The following is a 27,688-nucleotide window of genomic DNA, read 5'->3' as shown; positions in this document are numbered from 1 at the left end:
GGCCAAACATAGCCAAGTGTGGCTGGAACTGAATGAAGACATATAACCACAGCAGCCATTTATGAATGATGCTGATTGTGTGTGTTTTTTTCTGCCGCAAAAAAAAGAAGTAATATGTTGAAAAAGCTTTAAAAAAAAGAAGAAGAGTTAAGTTAATCCATTCTTCTACTGTGACTCTAACGAAATACTCAAATCTCAGCTTGCTTTGAGAATTTTAAGTGAGCATATTGGTGCCAGTGGTGGCAGTTTAATAGCCATTGACAGTAGTGTGCACAGAGGTGAATTTATTTTTCTGACAGGCCCAAGTCTTAGCCAGCTTCTTTACGACACTTCATGGTTGCATAAATGGATTGTTTCATTTTAAGAAGCACAAAAAGAACTTAAACTGCAGAGACACGCCACATTTAGACGACGCGTGCAAGGAAAATACAATTCCATTGACTCATTGATTTGGAAACTTCACGGTCATTCCCCTCAAAAAAAGAAAGAAAAAACACACTACAAAGGATATATGCTTTGTTAATTGAATATCACATCCTCCATCACATGCTTGTTTTTCATTCCTTGTTTGGTGTTGCACTTACAGAGGAATTTAAATGCTGTCACTGTGAGGTGTCAGGGTAATGCAGAATGTCTCGGTCAGACAGACGGAAGCACCATGCCAAAGACTCACTGACCCCGATGCAAGACACGGAGCTCAATTCCATAGCTAACACCCGGTCTGAAGTGGTGGGCAACCCCCACCTTAACCTGATAGTCTGGACTGCTGTGAGAGTCAAGTCAGACAAAGGTCATAGATGAAAGAGACCGCTTGGCATGTCCGTAATGTACATACAGTAAATATTGACCTCATTCAGAGGGCTGTGTAAAGTGTTCACTGGTAGGAACACAGTAAAGATCCAGTAGTTGAAGCTCACTTGATGTAGTCATTTGGCTTTGAAGCTGCTGAGTTAACACTTGATGATTCATTTTCCTTACACAAATTCAAATTCAAGGTATACATGAATGGAAATATCAACACGTACAAGAGCACTGGGTTGCCCATTTTCAAACCCCAATATCTAGTCATATAAACACAATCGGAGTACAGGAACTACTTTATGTGCGGCGGCCATCTTTGCCACTCGTTAAGCAAGCCTAACTTGAATACATTGATTTTTCCACAGCTTTTTCACGTTACAGGTAGTCCTCAACTTACGAACACAATGGGAATCAATAAACATGATGACGCAGCACAGCAGGAGCAAGGGAAAAAAACAACCAGCGAGCAAGAATCCATTGTTTATTATTGTGGTGGTGAGTGACATGAACATAATGTCTGTTATTGATAGGGATGGGTACCTTTCATGTTTGAACCGGTACTGTTCCAATTCTCGGTATCTGGGAATCAATGCCGGTACCAATTTTCAGTTCTTTTGTACTCTCTCTCACACTTTTTTTTAAATTGTATCTATTTATTTATGTGGATGGTAATAATAAATGTGCATCATTGTTTATTTAACAGTAAAATATTTTTAAAAATCAATGTAACAATTACTTTTCAATCAATACAACTTGACAAATAGCAAAGCAAGTGAGCCAGATAGGAATAGTAAAAATAAAAGTATAACATTTTACAATTACTCGAGTATAATAAATACACATAAATTAATATTACAAAAAAAACTAAGTGTGAAGCAAAGGTCTGTGCATTGAACAACACAAGCAACAAAGTTAAACAGTAAGTATATAAATGAATAATTGATGTTATCTCCATTTTTTGTCCAGTTGTTTTTTCAAGAACGTAAAGCCTGCCGCGTGCTGAGTTCGAAGTTCAAACCCATGTTGGACTTTGTAGCAAAAAAAAAAAGATTTGGTGGGGGAAGACGTACCTCTTAGTTTTAATGCAGGCGACGTGCACGGGGTGTAGCGAGGGAGGACGCCGCCAACATCTCCCTCTTGGTCTCAGCCGTGCACTCATTGCAGGGGACCGGGCATTACCAGCCTGCACTTGGCGCAGAGGCTTTCATACTTCATCAACTGTATTTGCGTGGCTTGGAGCCGCAAAAATCTCGCTCGTTAGCAAACCTGGAAATTTATTCTTGGCGTGTGATCGTGCGCGAGTGGGCGACGTCAGTAATTAGGTGTACGTACAGGTTGCGTTCAAGTGCGCCTTGGAAAATCGTCAACTGTTCTACTCCCGCACAATCACAATTTAGAAAGACGTGAATCGGTGTTCGGAGGTGCAGACCCAAATCGGTCCATACCAAAAAAAGTACCGTCTGCGGTGCCCATCCCTAGTTATTGACCATAGAAAGTGTGAAGCGGAAATGACATTTATTTGCATAATGCCGTCCATGCATAGCGGTTTAAATCGGGATATGTAAATGGGAGTAATTCTGTCAGAATATTTCAGAAACCAGAATTTTGACCTTAGCCCAAATATTGACAGCATGTAAACATAGTCACTGATGTTTGCCATCTTTAAATGTGAGGAGAAAAAAAAGGAATCAACAGAAAAAACATTTTGTGTTTTGATATAATCTTACTTTCTATGGGCAAATTCACTTTACATTCAAGATACATAGCTTGATAAAAAGACAGATATCTGCATTGGGTTTGGGAATTTCAATTCAGCTCTCTCAGAACCAAGTCATTACAGATTCAGCTATCGCTGCCACTAAGTTGAAATGGACAGCGAGAGAAAAAGAGGATGCTGCCAGCCTGCCACTGCCAGAAGTTTTTGTTTATTTCTCTAAGACATTGTCTCCTGAATCCTTGACAAATGAGGATGGATAAATGAACTCCTCGGATGATGAACAAGGGCTGTTTCTTACTGATGTAACTTTGTGGAAGAGTGTAAAAACACATTCAATTCAGCATGTGTGCTCTTTAGGGTTCAGCATAAAGGTTGCAATGTCCAGTGCATTTGGTTCAAATTAGGAAGGTTGTGCCCCACGCTGGGTTTATTTGGACCTCAACACCAAAATAATCACTGGACTCTGCCTGCCGAGTGACAAATATTACTAGTCTGGAACAACTTCTCATTGTGACCTAACTGAAAAACGAACTCAAGTCCATTTCCTATTGTGTGAACTGTGTGACTTCTGGAAGTGGAGATTTGGCATGTAGGATGTGAAATGCTTTTTCGTTTCTGAGAGCAGGACGGTGTTTTGGGATTATGTGCTACATTTGTGGTTTGTGTGCAGAAGCAAGCCAGCCTCTTGGAGGTAAAGAACTGGGAGGGGGTCCAGATGAGACAGAGAGGCTTTCATTTTGCTTAACCTCTACATGCAAAGAAATGCCAGGTAGGGTTCCTGTTTTCAAAGCGAGTATAAAAATGTGGTGAAAACATTATTGCAACCAACGAATATGTGAGCTGCTAAGACATGCAGGCATATCATAGCATGCCAACAAAAAGAAAGAAAACAGGGCACCAAACGTTGACAGGCCTAACCAAAACCAGCTCGTAGATGGTATGACAGATGTTTGAGTTTGTACTGGGCGCCTGTCCCGAATTTGTTCTTTAAGGAGGTCGTTGACGGAGGAGCAGTCGCGCTACTCGAACAGAACCAAACCCACAATCAGTTAAATCGCATAAAGGCTTTGTTTTGATCTGCTCGCTCGCTTGCTTCAGTTCAAGGAATGCCAGTCAATGGAAAAACACACACACAAAAAAAACAGTGTTGATTCGTAAGGCAGCTGTACCAAAGTACCAAAATCACCAACAAATGACACAAAAAGGGACAACAGACATATAACATGGTGTTTATGTATTACAGAGATAAAATAGAGGGGTGTATTTCTTTATTTTCAAAGCCGTAATCCCCAAAATAAAGGACCATGGGTTAGATCAAGTGTGTGAAAGTCAGCATGCCTTAGCTGAGAGGTAGCAGCTGTTGGCCTGATATAAAAGTTCTGGAGTGCAAAGAAACACAGCCTTGTTGTTGCGCTGACTGACTCCCTTTCCAGAAAAGAACACAGAGTATATGGATAATTACATTCATATTTGCACTTATGCCATTAGAAAATAAATCAGAGCTTCTGTAATTGAAATTCAATAATGGTGTCAAATATCCAATGGAATATTAAAGTTGGTTGTGGCTTCATCTACTTTGAACATCGGTACTGCTTTAGATGGATTCCTGAGCTTACGTGCTTTCATATTTTCCATGTTTTGCATGCTCTTATCAGCAAAAAGTGTCTCCTGGTAGGATAATGCTGGATGATGCCATACAATATGAAATCAAAAGGGAAGCAGATATCTGTTTAAAATCTCCTGTAGGTCATGTTGAAAGTTCATGCCATTGTTGGTGACCTTGTGATTAGGAAAGTCAGTTAACGTGTAAAAAAGGAAGACTTATCACTTGGAAAAATAGCCAAATAAAGGCTGCCTTGCTGCCTCCCTTGATAATTTTCCATCGCCCCACTGACATAGAAGAGGGTGTGTGAAAACTACAGTGACAAAAGGTTTAATTTTCTGGAGTTTAACAGTCTGCCCAAGGCTGCTGGGCGGATGGCGCAGCACTAAAGAGCCTATTGTCCAGCCAGAATAGGCATGACGTTAGAGACATTAGATGTTATATTACATTTCTTGTTCTTTTCATGGCCTGCTTCAGCTTTGTGCTTTGAGGCTACTGTTTTCATAAGACGGCAATGAGAGAAAAATATTCAGTTTCAACTGAGCTGGGAACTCTTCCTCAGAAGGATACTTTACCACCTGCACGTATCAATCAACCATTTGGCCTTTGCAATATGGAGGGAAAATGGGGAAATATTTGCTTGCATCTTACTCCAAGATGGAGACAAATGGCTGCCTCAGCACGTCAGGCCGTGTATTTGTACTACTAAATGCTACATACAGTATTGTGTACATTCAGCATATGAGCAAGCGATGAAGATATCTATCTTGACACCTTGACGTTGATGTTGGCGCAGGTCTCTGCACGCTCAGTTGGTGGTCCCGAGCATCCCCTTAACCTGACAGTTATTTTCTCTGCTAAAGAACTATCGGATGACAGAATCGAAAGCAATTAGAGGGCTCAAACGTTTCTGCCTCAGGTACAAGATGCACTGATGTAAGAACGCAGCAAAGGGTATGTTTCCACAAAAACAAATAAAAGCAACATTTTTTAAATACATTTGGTGTTGTGTAAATGTCCCTAAAGCACAGTATGCAATAAATAACGGTTAATAAAATATGTCATGTGGCTGTTTTATGATCAGTATTAGAAAGGATTTTGCGGCGAACGAGTAGCCCAACGGCTGTTTGTGGTTTTCTCAATAGTGCACGGGCGTAAAAACACCCCCCCTCCTCCCTACTTTTTTCACAGGACGAAGGGAGGATGCAGCCCGACGGGTTCTTTGGGATCTTCGACATATTCTTGCAGTTTTACGCAGTCTTTACGCAGGAAATGTAGCGCTAGGAAGAGCTACGTACTTGTGGCTTAGAATCTAAAATTTCCCGCCACGTCACGTCCACAGTTTATGAATTTTTTTGTATGTTTGTTAACTAAGTACAAGTCTGTTACAGGTTGATAAAGCGATTTTTAAGCGAATCAGACAACTTAATTTGTAGTAAAATCCTTTCTAAAACCTTTAAAGGCATGTCAAGCTGACAGCTGCCTGTTAAGATGCAATTCCAGTACGTATATGTAACACAATCACACATATTTGACAACCTTTTTATGATTAATTAAAATTAGTAATTATAATATATTGCGCCACGCAATGCATTCTGGGAACCGAGTGGCTTTACCGTCATCATAGATTAGAATAGATACATAGATATCACACCATTGCTCGCGATGTGAAAGCTCAAACAGGCAAAGTGTTGCCGCATTACATGTTCATAGATGTCACTAAAGCCATCCATCCATCCATCCAGTCAGCCATCCATCCATTCATCTATCCATCCACACTTTGGAATTGACAAAAAAGTAAGCTTCATTACTTAGTTGGGCTGCTCTTACACATCATGTAACAGCAGTTAACAAAAGTTTGACATAATAGTATAGAAAAATAGTATAGAAAAAAAGTTTGACATTATAATATAGATAGATAGCATTAGCATCTAGCTTTCAATCAGTGCTTCAAAGTTTTATACTAGCCGGGTATGGCTGTCTGTGTCTGTACCAGACATTCGTGATTGGTCCATGTTGTAATTGTCAACAACCAGTTTCGTATTTCTCTTTTTTCTCCATGTTTTCCAATCTCTCTTGTTTTCTCAGCTATGCTATGAATGATGTCGGATTAGTTCTTCTTCATGTACGTCATTACATGGCTGTCACCTACTGGTCAGACTGAGACACCACAGTTGAATTAAACAGTACTTGCAGATCCAAAAGGTCGCTCCATATGAAATCTCATCCACCATGAATGTGAAGGAAAACTCTTAAGGTGGCAAAGTATGCTCTTGCAAACGGATGGACCACTTGTGTATTTTTTTTTGGGGGGGGGGGGTCATTGAGAAAGAGCACACTGTAGCGGTAGTTTTCCAACTAGGAGAGGAAGAAGAAAAAAAAGATACAACATGAGCCATTTGATAGCTGCAGGCAGTTCGTCAAAAAGGAAAGAGGAAGTCTTGACTGAAAACTTAAAAAGGAACATCTCTCTTGAGGGAACAAGAGAAAGGCCAATGCAAAGCGGGAAGGCGGAGGCGTAGAACCACCCTGACAGACAGCGTTCTCTATCTATTTGCAAACATTTGCATGAGAAAAGGCAGCGCAGCGGACACTAGTTCCACTAGTTGGCGGGTAAATGGAAGTGACCTCCCTACCTCCTCCAGAGAGTCTTGGAAGAATTCGAGCGGTGGCAGCTTTGCCACATTTATCACTGAAAAAGGAGTTGATGTAGTCCAATTAGCGCAGATATTGCTGAACATCTGTCTTGTACAGGAGGGGCAATTATGTTCAGTGATTCTTTACATCTGTGAAGTCCTAGAGGAGTCTTACAAAAAGAAACCCAACATCTGTTAGTGGCAGTGTTGGCCATTGCCCCAGTACAACACGTATGAAGTAGTGAAACAGTTCAATGCATCAACAGACTGCTCCTATTCACTTTCCTTATGGAATATGTCCAAACTTTGAGTGTACAGCAGGGATATAATAGATTTCTATTTTCCATTATAGTTTTTATTTATGTATTATTATTAATATTATTATACATTTAGTTTTAATTAGTTTCCATAGTAGGTTTGTCAGTTTAAAAAAAAATGTTTTTTTTTTTGCTTTGTCAGTTTTTATTTTGTTTTTATTAATATGGAGTAGTGATGTTCAACATCACTTTTTCTTCAGACTGATACCAATGCGAGTACTGTACTCAACTCTTGAGTAGTCACTAATAATTGATACCACTAGTACTTAAGATACATAACATTTCCCTCCCAAAAAATAACAGATTATTTTAAAGAAGGACCTATTTATCCTAATATAGCATTTTCCATCAAATTGCATCAAATTTATAGCAATTTTCCATTCTTTATTTTTTAGTTTTAGTTTTTTTGTAATTCATGCTTACTATTTTCCGGACTATAAGTCGCACTAGGCCAAAAATGCATAATTTGATAGAAAAAAAAGATACATAAGTCGCACTGGAGTATAAATCGCATTAAGTATATATAGTTTATAATAGTATAAGTCTAGAGTGTCCTCTTGTGGCTGTCTGTGATAAGTCGTGTCTAAGTCGTGCCGGGGTAAGTCGCAGGAACAGCCAACCTATGCAAAAAAGTGTGATCTGGAAAATACGGTATTACACGGCTACAAGCAGGAGACCGATACTGGCATCGTCCACAGCCATGAGTACCTTGAAACAAGACCAGTTATCCGATACCTCATATCAATACTTTTCCATCGCTAATATGGAGTATTTGTCGAGTGCAAGAGAAAAAAAAAGGTCTCAAAGTGTTGTGTAATAAAATAAACTACAATTTTCAAACGACTGATGAAGCTATCCTGAACTAATTACATTTAAAATCAACTCAAAGATTTCTGTGTTAAATTAATTGACAAAGGTGAAAATAAAGATTTTTTTCCTCTTTAATAATAGTTTTAAAGAGTTTTATAAATGTAAAACTAACATTAAGTATTTTCATTTTGGTTTACTTGACGAAAATGTTCATTTTTAGTTTTAGTTAATTAGTTAGTTTCTGTTATCTATAATAACCTACCTAGTACTTGTTTTTTATTTTTATTTTTTTACGTGTGCTACAAATGCAGACAAAAAATTACAGTAGGTGTTAAGTGCAACAGAAATCATGCAGCAGTGGACTGAGCTTTACTTTCTAACTTGGTAGGAAGTGAACAGGTTGTAATATATATATAAATATATATATATATATATATATATATATATATATATATATATATATATATATATATATATATATACCCGTATTTTCTGTGTATACAAGTCAAGTTACTTTCCGAAATTAAAATGGTCGAACTAACAGATGAAGGACAAGCAGTGATTAAAGCATACTGCTGTGGGAAAAAAGATGAAGCAACTTCATCATCACACCCGAGCAAAACTTCATAAAAATGGAGACAGTTTTTTTATACTGTTTTGACTGATGTGGAAAATAGCGTGTGGTTAAAGCCCAACTGTTGAACGGAAACATATTTAATTCACTATCAGCCTGTATCTTCATTTTAATTTAATTAAACTCATTGGAGTGTTGGAGATGTTATCTGTGTAGGGTATATACACCCATCTGTACTGTACTGTCGAGGTGTTAAGCGCAGTCAATTTTTATAGGAAATCTCCAACTTCGGCCTTGAATCAGGAATCGAATGCTTCAAATATTTTTAATTTATTTTTAACATCACCTCTGAGGTTTGGCAGCTCACATCTTCATTTAATAGATAGTCCTCCACTGTGCAGGTCGGCCATTGCCAATGCACATTCATTTTCTGTGCTTGGCATGAATTTGTTTTAAGTGGAATAAGGCATACATATAACAAAACACCATAATGAAGAACATTACCATACTAACTTTCTTATTTTTTTTTATATATAAAACAATGCAACCCTGCTGTAGTAAGAAGATTATCAAGCATATTTGATTTTATAAGAGAGCTGAAAATGTTTTTTTTTGTTGGACTGAGTTGAATCAACCATAAATTAGATAAGATGAGAATTCAAGTGCTGTAGTTAAATGAGTCAATGCCTTCTTGATGTTGTAAATTATCCCCATATATGCCCCTTTAAATCCAACAATGTGCTGGATATATTCTTTTTTTCTTTAGCTCAAAGCTATCTGCATCATAAAATGCCTTTGAACCCACAGGAATTCTACAGGATGGGAATACGTTTGTACCCGCTCCGTGCAAAACCCATCTTGGCCCAGATAGCGTCCGAGATAAGAGTAGGCAGAAAGAGCGTTCGAACAGGGTGGTGGTTTCAGAAGAGCGCCGCAAGGGAAGGAAACAGACATTACAGCCAGTCTGTTAATCAGCCTATTAGGGTTTAATTGAGGGTAGTTAATTAGGAGTCAGTGGGCAGTCTGTGCTCGGGGGTCAGGGGCCGACATGAGAAGCAGCTGGCTGAGCAACCTGAGACGATTTTTGCAGATCCGTTTGCACAAGGCCAGTGGCTGACTGGCAGTAAAATTAGCTTTAATTACACTTGTCTTTAAGGCTTTTAGGTGTCATAAATTTTTAACCCACTAGCTCCTAAAAAGCAGGAGCCAGCCAAAGCGGTGTCACGGCCGAGCAAACACATTTACAGTAGACCCAGACTGGATGTCTCCACAGAAATCAAGCGCCGGCTTGCATTTGAGGACTCGGCCGGTTTAAAGTAAGTGGAAAATACGATATTGTGTGTGCGGTGCGGGACAGACAAAAAAAACTGCCTTCTGGCTACAGAGAGGCAAAAGCTCACCTCACACCATCTCCAGAATGAAACGACTACACATCTTATAAATCCCCCTCTCCCCCACTAGAAAACAAAGATGTGCTTGTCCTCGCTCCTTAAAACTAGCTCTGCATAGAGCCACTAACACCAAAAGCCGAGTATACACTCTTTAAAGTGTGATTTGATTGAATGCCCTGTTTTTGCCTCATCTGGACCACGGGACACTGGAATGTGAGGTGGCTACCGACAAGGCAGTCTGGGATGGATTCATCCTGTCTGGGTCCGGAGAGGAGCAAGGCCGCATTCAGGTTGCCCATCAGGGGAGTAAACACATTGCATGCAAAGGGCTTAAAATCCAATAAAGGGTTCGACAAAGAACTGCCTCTCTCCTCCGAATACCAAACAACATGTGATCCTCCTTAGGGAAATAACTTGCTTGTCTGTTCCGCTTAGCCCCACAGGTTCAAAAATAATGGAGGAACGTCCTGCTGAGGATGCCGTGTGCTGCGTCAAATTATGTCAAGTTCATATGCTAAAGGAATGCTAAATAGACTAAATGCAGCACTTGAACTTGCATTTATTTCTGCAGCGGTTTTACACCTCAAATAATTAAAAACAAATCAACAGTGAGCTTTTTGTGCCTTGCTCAAGCATGGTATGCTTGTTATTTGTTTTATGTTTTATTCATCAATTTTTCCTTTCGGACATGTCATTGTAACAGTTTACAACATCCAAAAAGAAAAAGGGCTGACGGGCCGAAGCTTATTAATCCCTATCCCCAGAATACATTCAAGATGCATAATTATCATTATATTGATTAGATTTATTCATTGCAATCTAGATGTAGGGCTGGGTTAAAAAAAAATTGAAGAATTAATATCAGATCGATTTTCCTTTTCAAGCCTGATATTTATTCATAAAAACCATGAATCGATTATTTAATAGCTCTTTTTCCATAAATTCAGAAGAAAATAGAATTTTAAAGGCCATTTTTTACTGTTCACATGGATTTTAAAATATGTTCTTACATTTACATTTTACTGATTTAGACTCTTTTCCCACAAAAGAACAACATTGGATTTTTTTTTGTGTGTGTTATCTCATGTTTTTATTTTTTCTAGTGGACGCCAGAATAGTATGGCCTTAAAGGTGCATTAAAAAGGTAATGCTAAAGCTTTTTCTACATCATGCATGCTCCACCAATGCCCAGATGAGTACGAAGGGCAACTGAACGTTTTACTTTGACTGCACTTACCAGCTTTTATTTTCCCCTTATAGTACAGTGTGCGGATCCTGCACACGCCACAGTTTTTTTGGGGAGGTTAGGGGCAGAGTTTTTCTTACCTCTTTTGAAGTCATGTCTGCGTTTGTCAATTGTGGCTGTCGCTTTAAGATTGTGCACATACTCGCACGCGCACCAACGAGCATGACACAGATGCTGCAGTGACGCTTTGGGCCAGAGGTGGCAGTCGTGAGTAAAAAAGTGACAAGCTGCACAAAGATCCTTTAACGGGTTATAAACTTAACAAGCTCATATGTAATATTTTTAATATGAACATCATGTAAATCAACTTGCGATTGTGATTGGTTAGTTAGGATCCAATCATGAGCCAGAAGTGTTGGCATCATCCAAATTATTATTTAATTTGGAAGGCAATGTTTATGGAGTTTTTATCAATCAATATCGGATTGAAGTGAAGTAAAAACGAATCAAATTGATAAAACATTGAAATCGAATCAAACTGAACTCCTGAATCGAAATCAAATCGAGTGATTAAATTAGAATCGATACCCAGCCCTATCTAGATGTGCCGTATAATCGATCCTCCCACCAGTTAAAACCATCAACTCAACATCATACAATTCAACAATCAGTGCTTCAACAAAAAAGGCATTTTCCGGAACTGTTTAGTTAGAGGATAAGATGAAAATTAATTTAAATTTAAAAATGTTCTGTTTTTTATCAGATCCAAAATATTGGAGTCAGTTGTAAAGGAATTAAGCAATTTGTCATTAAAGATGGGGAAAAATGTCCGTAATGTCCAAAAGAAAATTAGTGAAGCTTCTAACGTGGCATTTAGTTTCCAACATCTCCACAAACTCACCATAACTTAACCCTTGAACAACTAAAACAAATGAAAAATAAAGCCATAGGGTGCCTGTGTGCCTGAGACAAAGCTCAATTTACATTTCTGTCAATATCTGCTAAGTGCTGGCTGGCTGGCTGGCTTTAAAAGCTGTCTCCTGTATGGTGACTTGATACTTAAGGAAATGCAGGAAGGTTTGGGGTGTTTAGTGGCTCACGGTGAGTAAGCTCGGAACTCAGAACACAAGTGACAAGTAAGAAAGTGCAGCTGTGGGCTGTTTAAAAATTGGAGTCTATAATAGACATCATTTATCTTCTAACGCGAGGTAATGCCTGACTATTTTACTTTTTATAACATTGTGTTACGTACCAGGCCTAAGCATTTTCTTTCATTGTAAAATATACAAGTAACCCCAAATGTTATGTCAAATCATGATGTCATATTCTATAGTTTAGCTGATTTAGCTAGAGAGAGGACTGCTATTTATATTTATATAGCGCTTTTTTTTCAGCTATTGTGCGCAAAGCGCTTGACATAGCCTCACATTCACCCATTCACACACCAGAGGTTGGCTGCTGCCACGCCGGGTGCTGCCAGGTCCATTGGGAGAAAATCGGGGTTCAGTGTCTTGCTCAAGGACACTTCAACATGGTCATTGGCCTAATGGCCTTGTTGCGACTGAATGAAAAGGTTCTTTTGTGGAATTTATGCCCTTCCATTCTGCACTAAGCAGTTCAGAAGTGTATACATTTATATAAATATTGTTGTAGCTGGAACACATTCCTGCTGGCTAGCCCACTCCTTCTCCTCTAAAAGACATACACACACACATAAAGTCCTACACCGGCCATATTAGAATTGGCATTTCCCTATGTCAGTTTATTTTAAAGTGCTTGTTGCTGTTTGCCCTTTGCGACCCAAGAATGTTTGCTGAGGATTTACAAGGTGACATTTACAATGGCTGTCCAGGGTGTCACCATTCTCTTCTTATGTTCACACTCTTTCAAACGCTTTGCCGCATTAAAATCTTCTCCATCATGAGGAGCTCAGGCACAAACACACATTGCTCATTTTATGTTTGCAAAAAAATTCAAAGGCCATTTTAATGACAACAAAATAGCTTTCTTATGAAAACATTAAGCTCCACTTTCAATTTTGACTTTTTAATGTGTATTCTGCATACGGTAATTAAAGATGCAAACATTTTCTTTTCTAGAGTTGGAAATTGCATCCTAACTTGCAATACCAACAAGTTCCATATGATTCAAAAAGTCGAGTTTCAAAAGTTGTATTCTTCCAGGACTTACACAACATATGTTTGATAAGAAAAATAAAAATAAAGACTATATTTCGCTTTCTTTCGTAACCATCATTACATGTTGCAAGTTCCAAGTTATATCATGCTTATGTGGACTAAAGTAGAGGCTACAAAGACTTGAAAACCTGCAAAGTTGTATGTTTTGGGTACTAAAACGATGCACTGTACATTGGCCCCCATTTACAATGTCTGTGAATATGCAAAGCAGTACAAAGTCAAACTTACCTTCACAGTTAAGAGAATATCAAATTGGTCTCTCAACTGCACTTATTTTAATAAACCAAATACCAACAAATGTGAATATCCATCAAAGAGGTGACTGACAATTAAGGCTTAATTTGGCTGAGTAATTTGCCTTGTCTAAGTGATGCACAGTAAACAGACAACAATTGGGTGGTTAAATAAGCCATTAGCATTATGCTGATTTCAATGTAAAACATGAATGCAATACTTACTATTAAAAGCCTTATTTTATCTGACAAACAATTAACCAAAGTTAAAACAAAAAAACACAACCTCACAGCTAATATTTTTCAGGTTGTGAGGGTCTCTAGAAAAAAAATGTGAACATAACTGAACAAGGGCGCATTCGTGTGCTGATTTATAGCAGCACTGTTCGAGGAAAGCCATCTGCTATCGCACCCGAGCCTATAGAAGAAGTACGAGCCGTTTCTGATCATGTACATGTCACGTCCATATTGACTTACTGGAATTAACACTTCTAAGTGCCGTAGTTTCTGCCTGGCTGATTCTTCTTGTTTTACGTGATACTTAATACATTGTTTTATCTCTAGACACACAGGTTATGTTAATTACTGTGAAGAGAAAGCATAAAAGAAAACCTACCGGTATACCGTATACAAAATACAACAGGGCCACAAAGAGATGTTTTCAACATATGAACATGCAGCTGCTTTGGGCAAAATGGTTTCAGTGTCTTCAATAAAGCTGAAATAGCAAAGCAGAGTTCACCTGAGGTCAAACGTGCAACCAGTACAATTGCAAGCTTGTCACGATGACTTGCGTGTTTGAAGTGAAATTTAAAAGTACAAGTCTTCCTCAAGCCAGCCAACAAAAAGGGAGCACTCGAAATATGATCCGGCACTATTATCAGGTTACCCATGGGAGAGAAAAAAAAGCTATAATGTGGAACAACAACCCTCAACTGAAGTGTTTAAACTTCAGCATTTTGATGACGGAATCATTCGTTATAGTCGCTTGCAGTACATGCTGCTGCCTTGCAGTAACCTGCCACCATTGCAGGACAAATGGCACTCCCTCAGGGAGAGCAGCTGGCGGGAAAACTGTGCCAAATGAATCATGCAAGCGGTTCGCTGTGGTGACCCCTGACGGGAGGAGACAAACGCTAACGACGTTGTCCTTAGCCTCTCAAAGAGGTGACACTTTGCCACATCCTCAGGCTCAGGTATTTTACCTTCATATTTTCTCTTCTTTACGAAGACTTTCCTCCACATTGAGTTAAAGCAAAAGAACACATTTAAATTGTAATGCTTTTCATAAAGTTGGTAAAGAATATTATTTTCAAGATTTTCCACCAGAAGCAACCAACAACCGAAAATGTTGGCTTGTTTACTTGCTCTCACACCCAACCAAGCAAATGCACAATGTATTTAAGCACGAAGCAAACAAGCCTCAGTGTCACGCAAACTTCAATTTAATTGCACAGCGGACAGAATTTAACATCAGTTATGTCCAACAACACCCTAGAAAACGTAACATTCTCTGCCCGATGATTTGAGTCCTGCGACCTCCATGTCAGCATGTAGCTTTCAAGCACAGGAATGACAGAGAGGGGAGTATTTCCTTCTAAACATTTAGCCACAAACATCTTTGTTAGAAGAGCATTGGTCAAAAAGCTTGTGGCAATTTGATTGAGGTTTGACAGTCAAGTGTGCGACAAACCATATTTGTCATCCTGCGGCGTGCGGTAATCCACACTTGTAATCTACAGAAACTTCTTTGTTTAGGATTGGCATTGTGTAAGATTCTGACTGACAACTCTTCTATAAAAGCCACCTTTGTGAAGTACAGTTTTTGAACACATCCCACGAGTTGACCTTAGGGATAGCGGGCCTTTTCACACAAGATTTTGTTCAAAAGCAAGGAGGATCCTGTTATGTCAATCTTTCAAAAGCATAAATGCAGTAAGAGGGATGACGCTGTTCTCTTTCTCACTGAGTCAACTCGTTGTGCCCAGAAGTGGTTCGAGTAGCCAACAAACCAATTTACCCTCAAGAGCACTGTTATTTTAAAATGTGACACGAGTGAAAGTAAAAGGTAGCCCCGCTGTCCTCCCAATAATTACTTAATAATTCGGCTAATTTAATTATTTAGTAAGTATCCATTGAAAATATTACTAGTACTAAATAGTGAGCAACTTCTAATGTATTAATTTTCTAAATCAGTGCATGAGTGCCTAATTGATAAAAATATACAATAGGAACAAGCAAATTTAGATATTGGCAAACAATATCACATCAACTAAAACTATAAAGAAATCTTTATAAAATAACATAAATTAAAGGGGAAATCAACATCCTAAATTTTCTTCAAAATATATTCTATGCCCCATAGCCTACACACAGCATTCCGATTAATATTATGTATGTGGAATATGAGTTTTAAGCAGCAAAATCCACCCATTAATATCAACCTCAGGCGGTGGCCAATTTGTCACTTGCTGTTGACTGACCATTACATCCCAGTTGCTCAAGTAATGACCAATTACGGCTCAGCTTCAGAAAACAGGTGAGCTGTGATTGGTCATTACCTGAACCATATGCAACTGTGATGTCATCTTAAACTGACAGCAAGTGAAAAAATGGCCACCGACTGAGATAGATAAAAACGGGTGGATTTTGCTGCTTAACTCATATTCCACAAACACAATATATTCAGAATGTTGTGTTTAGACTAGTGGGGGAACACACAACATATTATTGTAAAGACAATTTTTGGGTTAACTTCACTTTTAAGGCAAATAAAACTCATCTGGCAAGAGCAACTTACTTCAAAAGGTACAAATTTAAGAGAGTAAATGTGGCGCATTACTACCCACCTCTGGTTTTGCCTTAGGTTAATCTTCAGCAGCAATGAAGTCTCACTTCACAATGGTTCGAGTGTTGAACTAAAGAACTCAATGTTGCAACATTTTGCCATCGCACACTGGACTCATATTCTTGGTTACAGCTAAATCCCAAAATGCTGATTTGAGGTGTCATGTTGTCATCTGGAGGTGATTTGTGCAGTCGCTGAGACATAAATATTCCGTGTGTGTTGATAGCCATGATACATCATCCAACTTCCCATCTGCAATATCATTTCAAAATTTCCCCCTTTGCATGACTGGACCGCGAGTCACATACCTCAATAATCCGGTCGTGGATTTGAAGACCGTCCTCCTTGTCGGCTGGTCCACTCTCAGTGATTTTGGACACAAAAATCCCCTCATTCGAAGTGCTGTCATTATCATCCTATGGACGAAAGTACACACATCACACTCAAAAGTTGACATGTAGAAAGTGTCAAATTTACTGCTGGTAGGCTAAGCTATGTTTTAGGAGGTTGATAGGAAGATACCATTAAACCTACTGTGCAAGCATTGAAATAGGCCCACATCAAACAATCTCATTTGCAAAGACTACTAGACACAAATTACGATTTAAATTACTAGTAGATTATTGTTAAAAATACAATTTCTGAATGAATAAATGAAAGTTACAAATAATAAGAAAGGAAGCATAAATCCTTTAACTCATTGACTCCCAGCCATTTTCACTGAAGCAACCCCCTTCGCTCCCGGCTATTTTACTGGATTTTGACAGATTTTGCATAGCCCACAGAATAGTGTGTTCTATTGCTATAAAAACATGGAACATACCAAAAGGATGATAAGAGTTTCTTTTTTCATCAGTTTCCTTTTTACAACAATTGGCATTAGAATATAGATAAGTTTCATAATTTTTCACAAATCTGTTTAAAACACTGGGGAAAAGAGTTTGTTGCAACATGGCCCTGGTTGATCTCTTATACTCTGCTGCCACCTGCTGACCGTTTTTGTAATAACCTCTTCAGGTCAGAGGCTGCATCTAAGCCTTTTGTATGCTCTAGGATAAAAAACATTAAAAAACGTATAAATGGCAATATTTAAAATAGGACGTTTTTATACGTTTTTAAGGCAAATTAGTTAATTAGCCATGCATTTAAGTTTTTGAAATAACACATCCACGCTGCGGCATGATTAGGCATGATTATCGGCACAACATGACACACATGAGAAAACTCAGAAAGAATGCATTTTTTTCAGTTTTTTAACTACAAATCTTATTTATGCCCTCAGTTGTACATTAACCGCGTGGGCAATGAGATATTGGTGTTAGGGGTGGAGTTAAATTAATAAAATATGTGTTTTTATTATTTTAACACTTGATTTGAACCTGCCTGGACATAAGCCAGTCTGCTCTGGTCACCACTCGAGTAGGACTGACTTGAACAAATTTAAAGGCATTTTGCAAAACAGTGCAAGTACAGTGTAAATGATCAAATTAATTAAACATTTTAAATTACAACTAACAATTTTGGATCCGCTTCCTTCCTTTTTCAAAGACAGCATACAGTAGCAGTTTTGACACAGCTTTACTGCAAATAATTCTCCAAGACCCCCGCTCTTTGCCCTACGACTAACCCTTGACATTTGTAGACAAACAAGGTCTAGTGGAGACCACAAAATCTGGCAGCCGATTGCTGGTAGCAGCCATTCCTAAAGGACAACCACATGAAAAACGTATGTCAGAAGCTAAATGGACATTAGCTCTCCCGATCTTAATTAATAGCCTCTTCCACAGACTGTTGGTTTTTGAGGTTAGTAGAAAAGCAAAGGCCATGTATAATGTCAGTTCTTTCATGAGCGTGGGCCTTGCATGACAGCAAGCAAGCAGCGTTGGCAATACTGAGACGTGTATACTTCGATTTCTTTATAGTTTCCTGCCATAAAAAGTTTCAATGTCAGAATCGAAGTTGCTACAGAGAATGGCGTCACTGTGGCTGTGGAAAACTTGTTAAGACTTGAGTGCAGTCTGAATGAAACAGATACCGATAGCTCCCTTTTACCTCCACGGCAACAAGAACACTCTCCTTGTTTACAGGTTTTATTTCAACTTAGTGTGTGGCATTATATTCAAATTCAGACTTGGATTAGAATACCTACATAACAGCTTGGGAAAGTAAAAGCCAGACGAAACAACCTTTGGTGATTACCTCACCACCCAAATTTCCTCAATTAGAGACACAAGTCAGGTCACAGACATGACCCCATATTTAACGCTCATAAAAGTAATTATAGTATTTTTTTTTATCTGTAATGTGCCAAAACCACAACCAAAATGAATATAACCACAATGAAATGTAATCGTAATTGCAGTCCCGTTCATCCACAGACAGAAAATATACTGGACCATCTAAACTCAGTCTTTCAGGGAAGGATTGTGGTGCTGTAAGTGTGTGCTTTACATTCCTGAGTTGGTATATGACACTTGTCTGATCACTAGCGGGGAGATGAAATCTCCGAAGATGGTCTGCTTTTAACCTACCGCACATGGCTTTCCTCCCATGATGTTAAACCCAAGAGATCCGCCCTCACGTAGAAGGACAACTGCCACACTTTTAGCATCTCTTTCCTGCGGGCATATAGAGAGACACGCAGCATTGTGAATAGTCCAGCATTGACTCACATTCATTTTTAGAATACATCTACAGATGAGTTACAGTAGTAGAACAATATTATAATCTGGGACTTCAGTTCAGTTTGCATTTGGAAAGGTTAAATCCACAAAAGTGTTGTGTGTGTTTTTTTTTGTTTTTGTTTAGTTTTATGTTTTCCTGCTATGCCATTACAAAAGACAAAGAGGTCAAATATGACCATGGAACTTGAAATGGAACTTACTACTACATAGGAAAGTGGTTTGCATGTCTGTGTCCTGGCTAGTAAGTACAATAAGGAAAGTCAACATTAAATTGACTACAATTACCAAAAACGAAGAATAGAAAGTACGCTAGATCGAGATCTCTATTCATTGTCCCTCTTTGGAAAAAACATCAGAATCTGATTTATTGGCTAAGGATGTAAAAGCACAAAAGGAATTTGTCTTTACAGGCTGAAATCTAAATCTGATCCCAGGCAGGGTACTCATAGTCAAGAATATTGAAGGTTAAATTTGAAGTGAAGCCCCAATTAGCCATATTATAACGTCATACTCTACATAAAGCATTTCATTGACAAAGTATCAAGGTGATCATGTCCAAACAGTCGGCCTATAGACCGTCTTCTAAGACCTTTTCAGACATTTTAAGGATCAACAGACACCCTGAAAAGAAATGGAACACGGGGGAAAAATCTGACTGCCATGTTTTATGATCATTGAGGGGACAATATCTCATCTTCTTGGTTGGTGGTCTGACAAGGCCCCAAAAGTAACTGGCACTGCCACAAAAGATAAAAACAACAAAAATGGCCCAAGCGGAAAACTATTGTTTACAATATGTTATCAATTGTAGCTTTCCAATCTGACAATTACTGAGAATGAATTCTGATTTAATTTTAACATCTGAATGTGGACGTCACTTAATGTTTGATAAAACCAGACATTATTGGATAATTGAGTACTAAGAGTTAATAAGGTGATCTTTAGAGAGAAGCTGCCTGGGTTGTTTCCAAGCTAACACTTCATACATGTTCCACTGACTAAATATAGACATTATCGGCATGTATAGCATCCGGACTGCCACAGACTAAAAAAAAAGTGCATGCCAGGCCGTTGAGGAATTTGCAGCCCTGCATTGTGTCAGGCCACCATTAGCAACACATGCTTTCACATCAGCAAGGCACGTCAGCAAAAAGTGAAGAAGCCAAGACGACAATTTCAAAAAATATAATAAGAACCCTTATGTGCAACTGAGCTATGACAATCTGCCAAAAGCCCTGAAACAAATTGGATGGATTTTGTAGGTGTTTTTAATGTTTAGTCGGAGATTAGACATTAGAATAAACTCAGAGTAATTAAGGGGCATTTTCTCACACATCTGCAAACACTTTCACAAAGCTTGCATCCCTAAATGAGAAGAATCTCTTCAGGAGGTTGCACATTTCCTAAAGCATCAGGTATGTCCAGGTGGTAAAAATAAAAGTCCTGCCAGTGAGACCCTTTCTCACTGATGACTTGGCATAACAATAGAGAGCAATAGCTACGCTTTCCAGACTTCATCCAAATTCTGTCTGCCTTGCAACCATTGCAAAAGACTTATTATACTGCAACACAAAAACGTCTTTCACACAATTCAAGAATTGTGCAAGACAACATGGAAGACACTTAAGCAATTTGGTGTCACATTGGTGGCACATGGAAGTAATCTACTGTACTGTGAAGTTTTTAAATCTTCTTCTAATGATTAATGACTGCACAGGCTTGACCCCTCAAGTGCAATTTGGTTGACCAATGTGAGTGTTTCATACTGTGCTCAAGACTCAAGAGCGGAGCAATTCGCTGACCACAGCATGGTTGAAAGCACGTAGACTTTGGACTTGTACAGTTTTCAAATGCATGCAGCGGGTACGCAACAAAGACGTGACGTATAGTCAAAGGAAATGCTATCTTAAGGTCTGAATGCAGGCAAGTGGGGATTAGGGAGGTGCGGGTAACTGAATTTAAACACACGGCAGAACAACTGTTACGTTAAGCCAGTGACCATCCAGGCCAATTTGAACAGATTTACAAAATGTAAAAATGTTTTCATGGTTCAGTCCAACTGAAACCTTTGTCATACTGTACACGTAAACAGTCTGGCAAAAATTATTTCATACTCTGACTAACACATGGCTAATTTGGACCAGACTAAGATGATCTGCACATGCTTTATAGTTCCATCCCCCAACCTTTTGACTAAATCATTTAATACATGAAGCCAGTAGAAAAGGAAGAGCATACCAAATATGGTGCAGTGTAGTCTAACTTTTTACCACATTTTAAAAATAGTCTGATCTTAATTCGTTATAGGGGAAAAAAGCACATAAAACATACTGCCCCGTAATGCAGTTTGCTGCTGCTACTTAGTTTTGGGGGACTCTGTAATAGGTCAACTGGAAAAAGGGTGATACAAAAAGAAAAAGAGACTACTGAACCATATTGTGCAAACACTAAGGGTGACCGTGGCAGATCTGGCTATATAATCACCCTCCCTTGAAAACATAGAGCAACACGCACAACACACCTCCGCTTATCTGCACCCACACCACTTACATTTTGAATACTACTAATATTAATAGTCCTATTAATACAGGTAAAACACTAAAACAATCACATGTGGCTCAGAGGTAGACAGGCTTGTAACAGAATACATGTACCGCCGTTACAATTTTTATTTTAAACTATATTCCCTTACGTGTAATCAGATTACAGGTACATTTATTAAAAATGGGGATTACATCGAGGATTACAATTTCTACGATAAGAGAGAGAGAGCACGCCCGCGCAATTGGGACCGTTGCTACATGTCGGGGAGGTGGGGACAAATGACTTGACTAGTCGTGTACTCCACACGCGGGCAATTCGAAAAAGCTTCACGGCCGGGAGGAGGAAATGGCGATCGGTATTCACTGGAATTTACTCGGAGCGAAAGTTTGAGCTGATAGTCCAGCGGCATGCTACGCGCTGTAGCTTCTTGCTAGCCTGCCCGCTAGCCTACAACCATAATGTGAGTTACACTTTCCAAAAAAATCTTTCTCCCACCAATTCACTATTTAAACATCATACACAACATATATACAGCGAAACTTGTGACTGGGATAAAAGTTATTTTTGCAGTTGATGTCACACATTGTCATTCTCATTGGATGACTATCTATCTATCTATCTATCTATCTATCTATCTATCTATCTATCTATCTATCTATCTATCTATCTATCTATCTATCTATCTATCTATCTATCTATCTAACTATCTATCTATCTATCTATCTATCTATCTATCTATCTATCTATGCTTTCAGTGACAGTTCAAAAACAGCATATGGACATCAATCAATCAATCAATCAATCAATCTATAGCCTACATGCTTTTTTAATTACACAAGGATTTTTGCAGTTTGTAGGCTGCCCGAGTCCCTATCACCCCCACAAATAGCAGGGGCACATTGTATAGAATATATATTGTGGTGATATTTATTTTTATCTTGTCTCTGTTATATTATCATGAGCATACTATTGGAGTAATCCAAAAGTAATCCAAAGTAATCAAGTTACATTACATTAATATTATGGTACTTGGATTACGTTACTAACTACATTTTTTAGCAGGTAACTTGTAATTGTAACGGAATACATTTTAAAAGTAACCCTCCCAACCCTGGTGGTAGAGTGGTCGTCTCCTAAACCAGAGGTTGTGGTAACCATATCGAAGTGTCTCTGAGCAAAACACTGAACCCTAACTTGGTATCAGTGGGACCCTGAATGGCGGCACTCGACCACTGGTATATGAATGGGTGAATGTGGTGTAGAAAGCACAACACAAACTCAGTCCATTTACCATTCACTATAATCGATCGATACTTCATCCTGATCAGTGACATCACAAAAACAACATTGTGTTCTGAGACTGGTCTCAGCTTTACTAAAAAACAACGTTTATAAAAAACAATTTAGAAGGAGAAAAAAAAAGAAATCGCATGTCTCTTTTGTGTCTCACTTCCAGAAACATTTGCCGTTTCTTTTATGCTTGTTCAAGGCCTGCCAGAACAGAGGACTACACTGGGAATGATGCGATGAATGTATATCTCAGTGGGACTGTGACATGCTGTCAAAGAAAGGATAATGAGCAGCTTTGCTACCCGGCAAGTTGTCTTATACCACCGTGAGCAATTTCATCCATGCCTTACATCAGTGCATCTGATGTTCAATTTACTGGACGGCTAGAACACATCAGCGGCGTCTACACCCATACTGCATAAATAAAAACCTCAAGTAAAAAGGGAGATGAATGGGTGGTTGGACAAACTTATTTGGGAACATAAAAGATGTCATTGAGGTCGTCAGTCTCCCTTGGAATAACACGGCAAAGAAGAACAATTGTTTCTCAATATGATTCCTGAGAGTTGTAACAAAACATGTCATACATTTAAAAAAAAAAAAAAGTCTAATTTATATTAAAGATAATAAATTGATCAAAATGTACATGCTTAAAATGTTAAAATGTATTTTTAACTCTCTTTTTTTTGTAATGTGAATTTCAATTTGTTTGCTTGTCTGGTCTGCAGTTAGGAGGTCTCTTATTCAACCTGTCCTCTGCAAGAAGTTTCTCTCGATTCTCTGGCAAGTTTAAAATAATAATAATAATATTTGAGATAAACAATGTTTATATTAATTACAGTCTCAGCTGAACATGTCAATCCTGTCTTCTCTTTATTTATTTATTTTTTTTAAGCAGCACTGAATTGAATTAAGACTTTTTAGTGAAGTCATTGGGACAGCTCACAATTGGGTAAAATCAAGCTAGCTACAGTGTACAATATATGTTTTGGTGAAAATATACACTGACACTCCATTTTGTCAACTCTGTCGGACGTCAACTCTGTCAGTTTTTAGTTGACAATACCACATTTAACCTCTAAATGTGAAAACATGATATTCTATGGACATAATAAAGGATTAAAATATTATTTCAGGGTTATAGTAACAGACAATGAATGACGAGTCTCTGAACAATGAAAGTAACCACTGTTAGCAACCTGAATAATGCTGATTGTCTAGCAGCAGTGTGATGACCACTGGTGGCTCGCCAAGACCATTGCTGTGCATACTGAACACCAAGACGTGAAAGTGGAGTTTCTACATCTCCATGGTCCAACAGCAACGTTAGCAGAAGGGATGTTTGTTTACTGTCCAGGTGAAGACATAATCATAAAACTATTGGAAAATGTAACACCACTCCAGTCAAGAATGAGAGAATTTTCAGTGTAGATCCTGATGTGACGTCATAGAATGTCAACATCTTGGTCACAGATTAAGGAAGAGTGGGGAAGGTGTGGAGGAGTGAAGGAGGGGAGTGGAACATAAAAGTAAAGGAAGGGGAAGTACGGGTAGCTGATAAGGAGGAGAGGAACAAGTGGTTAAATTGTATAAGTTTTTTAAAAACATTTTAATAGTTGTAAATTATTACATTTACAATATGTATACTTTTACATTTATGTTCAGTATATAAGACTCATCACAGTTCATCTATTGCCAGTGGCCGCCTATGCCTGTTAATATATATATATATTTTTTTTATGTTTTTTGTCCACACCCTTAGTTTTTGTCAACTCTGTCATGTACAGCTATTGTATGTTTTTGTTGTGTTTTTTTTAAACAGTTATTTTTTTGTACAATTTATGTAGATTAATGTAATAAATGAGTGTTTTATCTACACCCCTATATGTGAGATTTATTGAAGAAAATGCTTTTTCTCATACTAAAATTTAAAAAAAATCATGAAATTTCAAACTTTTAGAAATTTGGGTTTTCGGAATAGAATAAAACAAGTTCATATACTATTATGTAGACATATGACATATCAGAGTAACTAAATGCTATTGCAATGTATTTCAGACTTTGGATTCTTCTTAGACCTCTGACTTAAAATGTTATACTTTTTAATGTGACAGTTGGCACAAATCAAGTCCTAAACTGAAACATTATTTTTGGTAAAAGTGATTTTTTTTATGGTTAATTACCCAAGATTATATGCAAATATACTGTATGAAAATACTGTATAAATAAAACCATAAGCATTAACAATAAATAAATAAATAAATAAAGCTTGTTTGTCCCTTATATCATGGGTGAATTAATTTATTCAATTGAGTATGGTTTCTTTAATTCAGCATACAAATCTCTTGAGTGAATATTGTACCCTTGCCCTTTAATTAGTAAATTACTACATTGGTGTGTTGTGAGAGATTATGAGGTGTGCTGTGGGAAAATTATGAACGTGTTCAAAATGTCTTGGTTACAAGAATGTGTCCAAGCATGTGTGTTTGGGACTAGTAAAAAAAAAGTGTTTGTGATGTTTGCAAACACCTCTTGCAACCTTTAACAAACAAACAACATTCACAAACGTTTACAAGCATTCGCCACCCCGTGAGATACCAGCTTTATTTAAGTATTTGTGAGTAAAGCTTGGGGGGGGGGGGGCTTAAAACTATCCCAAAGACTCCAACTGAAGCTGAAAGTGGTGTACGTAGATTCATTCTTTTAGTTTGTTATGACTGTCTGAATGAAAGGTGACCCTCAGATGACAGAACACCCCTAAACAAGCGTGCGGCCAGGAGCCAAAATAAGTGGAACCCCGCTCTTGTTGTGTACAAGACTGCAGTAAATATTTGGCCCTCCCCCCTTGACTGCCAGCTGGCCAGAGGCACAGCTGACATCCATGTCTCAAACAAGACAGCCCTGAGCCTAAGTGGAGAGCTCTGTAAACTCTGACCTCTAAACAAGTAACTCTGAAGCGGGTTCGGTTGTTGGCTACATTAGTTACTCCACAGTTTGTTTTGGGAGACTTAACTCAAGTATGCACTATGCACACACATTGTTAAGACAGAGCTGCGCTTGTTACCTTGCAGGAGAAAGTCACCGTTCTGGTGAGAGAGTCGATCCTCTCGCTATACTCTGCGAATTTCTTCTGGTACTTCACAGCCGTCATCTGCAGCTCCGCGTGAGCGGCGGAAAGTTGCGCCAGCAGTGCTTTCTCCCTCTGGTTGGCTTCGATCGTCTGCTTCTTGAACTCGCTATCCAGGCACATCATTTTGTATTGCAGCACGCCGTTGTGCGCCTTCAGGGCTCTCACGCAGCAGTGCTCGTTGAGTCGCTGCTCTTTCAGCGTGAGCGTCAAGCCGCAACCGCTCTCGCAGGTCCCCGCCGCTCGAAAGTCGCATGTCTCCCGCATGTGAGCATCCACGTCCCGCAGGCTGAGCACCTCGTTGCATCCTTTATTCCTGCACTTGGCCGGAGAGTAGTCACACATGCCGGCGTGCTCGGCCAGATTCTGCAGCTTCACCACCGCATCGCAGCCTCGCACATGGTTGTCACATTTGATCTCCAGCTTCAGGATGAGGTTTTTCAAAGGCAGGACGTGGTTCAGTTCTTTGGAGGAGATCCTCTGGCATTTGACGGGGCAGCTGCTCTGCCGGACGACCCAAGGAAGAACGCAGCCGGAGCAGAAGACGTGGCCGCACGGAGTAGTCAGCGGGTCTTCCAGAACTTTATTGCACAGATTGCATTTCAAGTCCGGATCTACTGTTCCATTGAAGCGGTCCAACTCGAATCCCATGTTTTACCGAGGCCGAATCCAAACTTCTGGGCTCCCCACCCCCGCAGCGTGAAACGGAGCAGTGGGGCGTTCTTAGCTGGTCATTGGAGGAGCGCTCACACACCAACTAGTGCTTCAAGGGTCCTCTCGGTCTTAACTCAACTCCAGTAATTGACAAGACTTTTTGGTGCGTTTAAGTGCAACTCGGAAATTCCCCAGTCAATCAAATAATCTTTGTTTTGGGTTTAAGTTTACTTTCAGAACTGATATCAATAAATCAAAAGAAAAGAAAAACATGTTCTTAAATATGCATTTGCTAGAATTATTATCAATGTCATTCTGCTTTTCAAACTGTTACATTGTTGTTGTTTATGTTTTTGGTTTTAAAACTGATTTAAAAATTTAAAACTAGAGTCTGTACAGATACTTGTGTATAAAAAGAACAGTAAAAGTAGGCTACTGACTGAACTAAAAGTGAATAAGTAACAAACCCTGAATTGTACAGGTATAAAATTAAAACAAAAAAAGAAAACTATAAACAATACCCATAATATTAGTCGTCCGGAGTGCCAACAATATTATTAAAAAATATATATATAATTTATTGTGGTTCTCATTATGCCATAAGTGGCCGGTGAGTATGACTTGGCCATATGTTGTTGTTCAATGTACTAATGTACATTTATGCATGTAACTGGTGAGCACTATGAGTACTGTTAATTCTATCCACCATTTATAATTTAGTTTCAGTTTTAGTTCAGTTTCAATCACGCGTGTTAGTTTTTATCAAAGTTAGTCAACCTCATCTCGTTTTTATTTAGTCAATTTTTAGTCAACTATAAATCTAGCAGTTCAGTCTTTATTTTAGTCCAAGATAACATAATTGTATTCGTCTACTTTTAGTCAACAAAAATTGTCAACGTTTTAGTCTAGTTTTAGTCAGCGTATACATTTAACCGCTGTATTTTTTTGTCAGCAGATTATGCTGAACATTTCATTCCACATACATTTTTCTCTCATCTTTTTCTTCCACGTGTTTGTGTATGTTGCACTTTCTAGCTGAAGATTTGAAAGGGTGCGTGTCACATGACATAATGTC

The 27,688-nt window shown here is 38.6% G+C and overlaps 2 protein-coding genes across 3 annotated transcripts in view; one reads left to right on the top strand and one right to left on the bottom strand.

Annotated features, from left to right (window-relative positions):
• Nucleotides 1-4,963, top strand: part of LOC144056524 (uncharacterized) — a 34,151-nt gene extending 29,188 nt beyond the window's left edge. The window contains exon 3 of the mRNA XM_077573437.1: nucleotides 4,918-4,963. Coding sequence (XP_077429563.1) covers nucleotides 4,918-4,963 — 46 coding nt within the window. The remainder of the gene's footprint in view (nucleotides 1-4,917) is intronic.
• Nucleotides 1-26,724, bottom strand: part of pdzrn3b (PDZ domain containing RING finger 3b) — a 104,422-nt gene extending 77,698 nt beyond the window's left edge. Inside the window, exons 1-3 of one of the 2 annotated variants that reach the window (XM_077573841.1) lie at nucleotides 25,897-26,724; nucleotides 18,846-18,932; nucleotides 16,623-16,730 (exon numbers count right to left, since the gene is read on the bottom strand). In XM_077573841.1, the coding sequence (XP_077429967.1) occupies nucleotides 16,623-16,730; nucleotides 18,846-18,932; nucleotides 25,897-26,610 (909 nt within the window). In that variant the 5' untranslated portion in view covers nucleotides 26,611-26,724. The remainder of the gene's footprint in view (nucleotides 1-16,622; nucleotides 16,731-18,845; nucleotides 18,933-25,896) is intronic. The other variant, XM_077573842.1, reaches the window with a different exon arrangement.
• Between the last annotated feature and the right edge of the window lie 964 nt (nucleotides 26,725-27,688).

This window comes from Vanacampus margaritifer, chromosome 8 (assembly GCF_051991255.1).
Source record: "Vanacampus margaritifer isolate UIUO_Vmar chromosome 8, RoL_Vmar_1.0, whole genome shotgun sequence".
In the NCBI taxonomy this organism is placed as follows: Eukaryota; Metazoa; Chordata; class Actinopteri; order Syngnathiformes; family Syngnathidae; genus Vanacampus; species Vanacampus margaritifer.
Note: the sequence above shows the minus strand (reverse complement) of the source record. Positions and strands in the feature narration are given on the sequence as shown.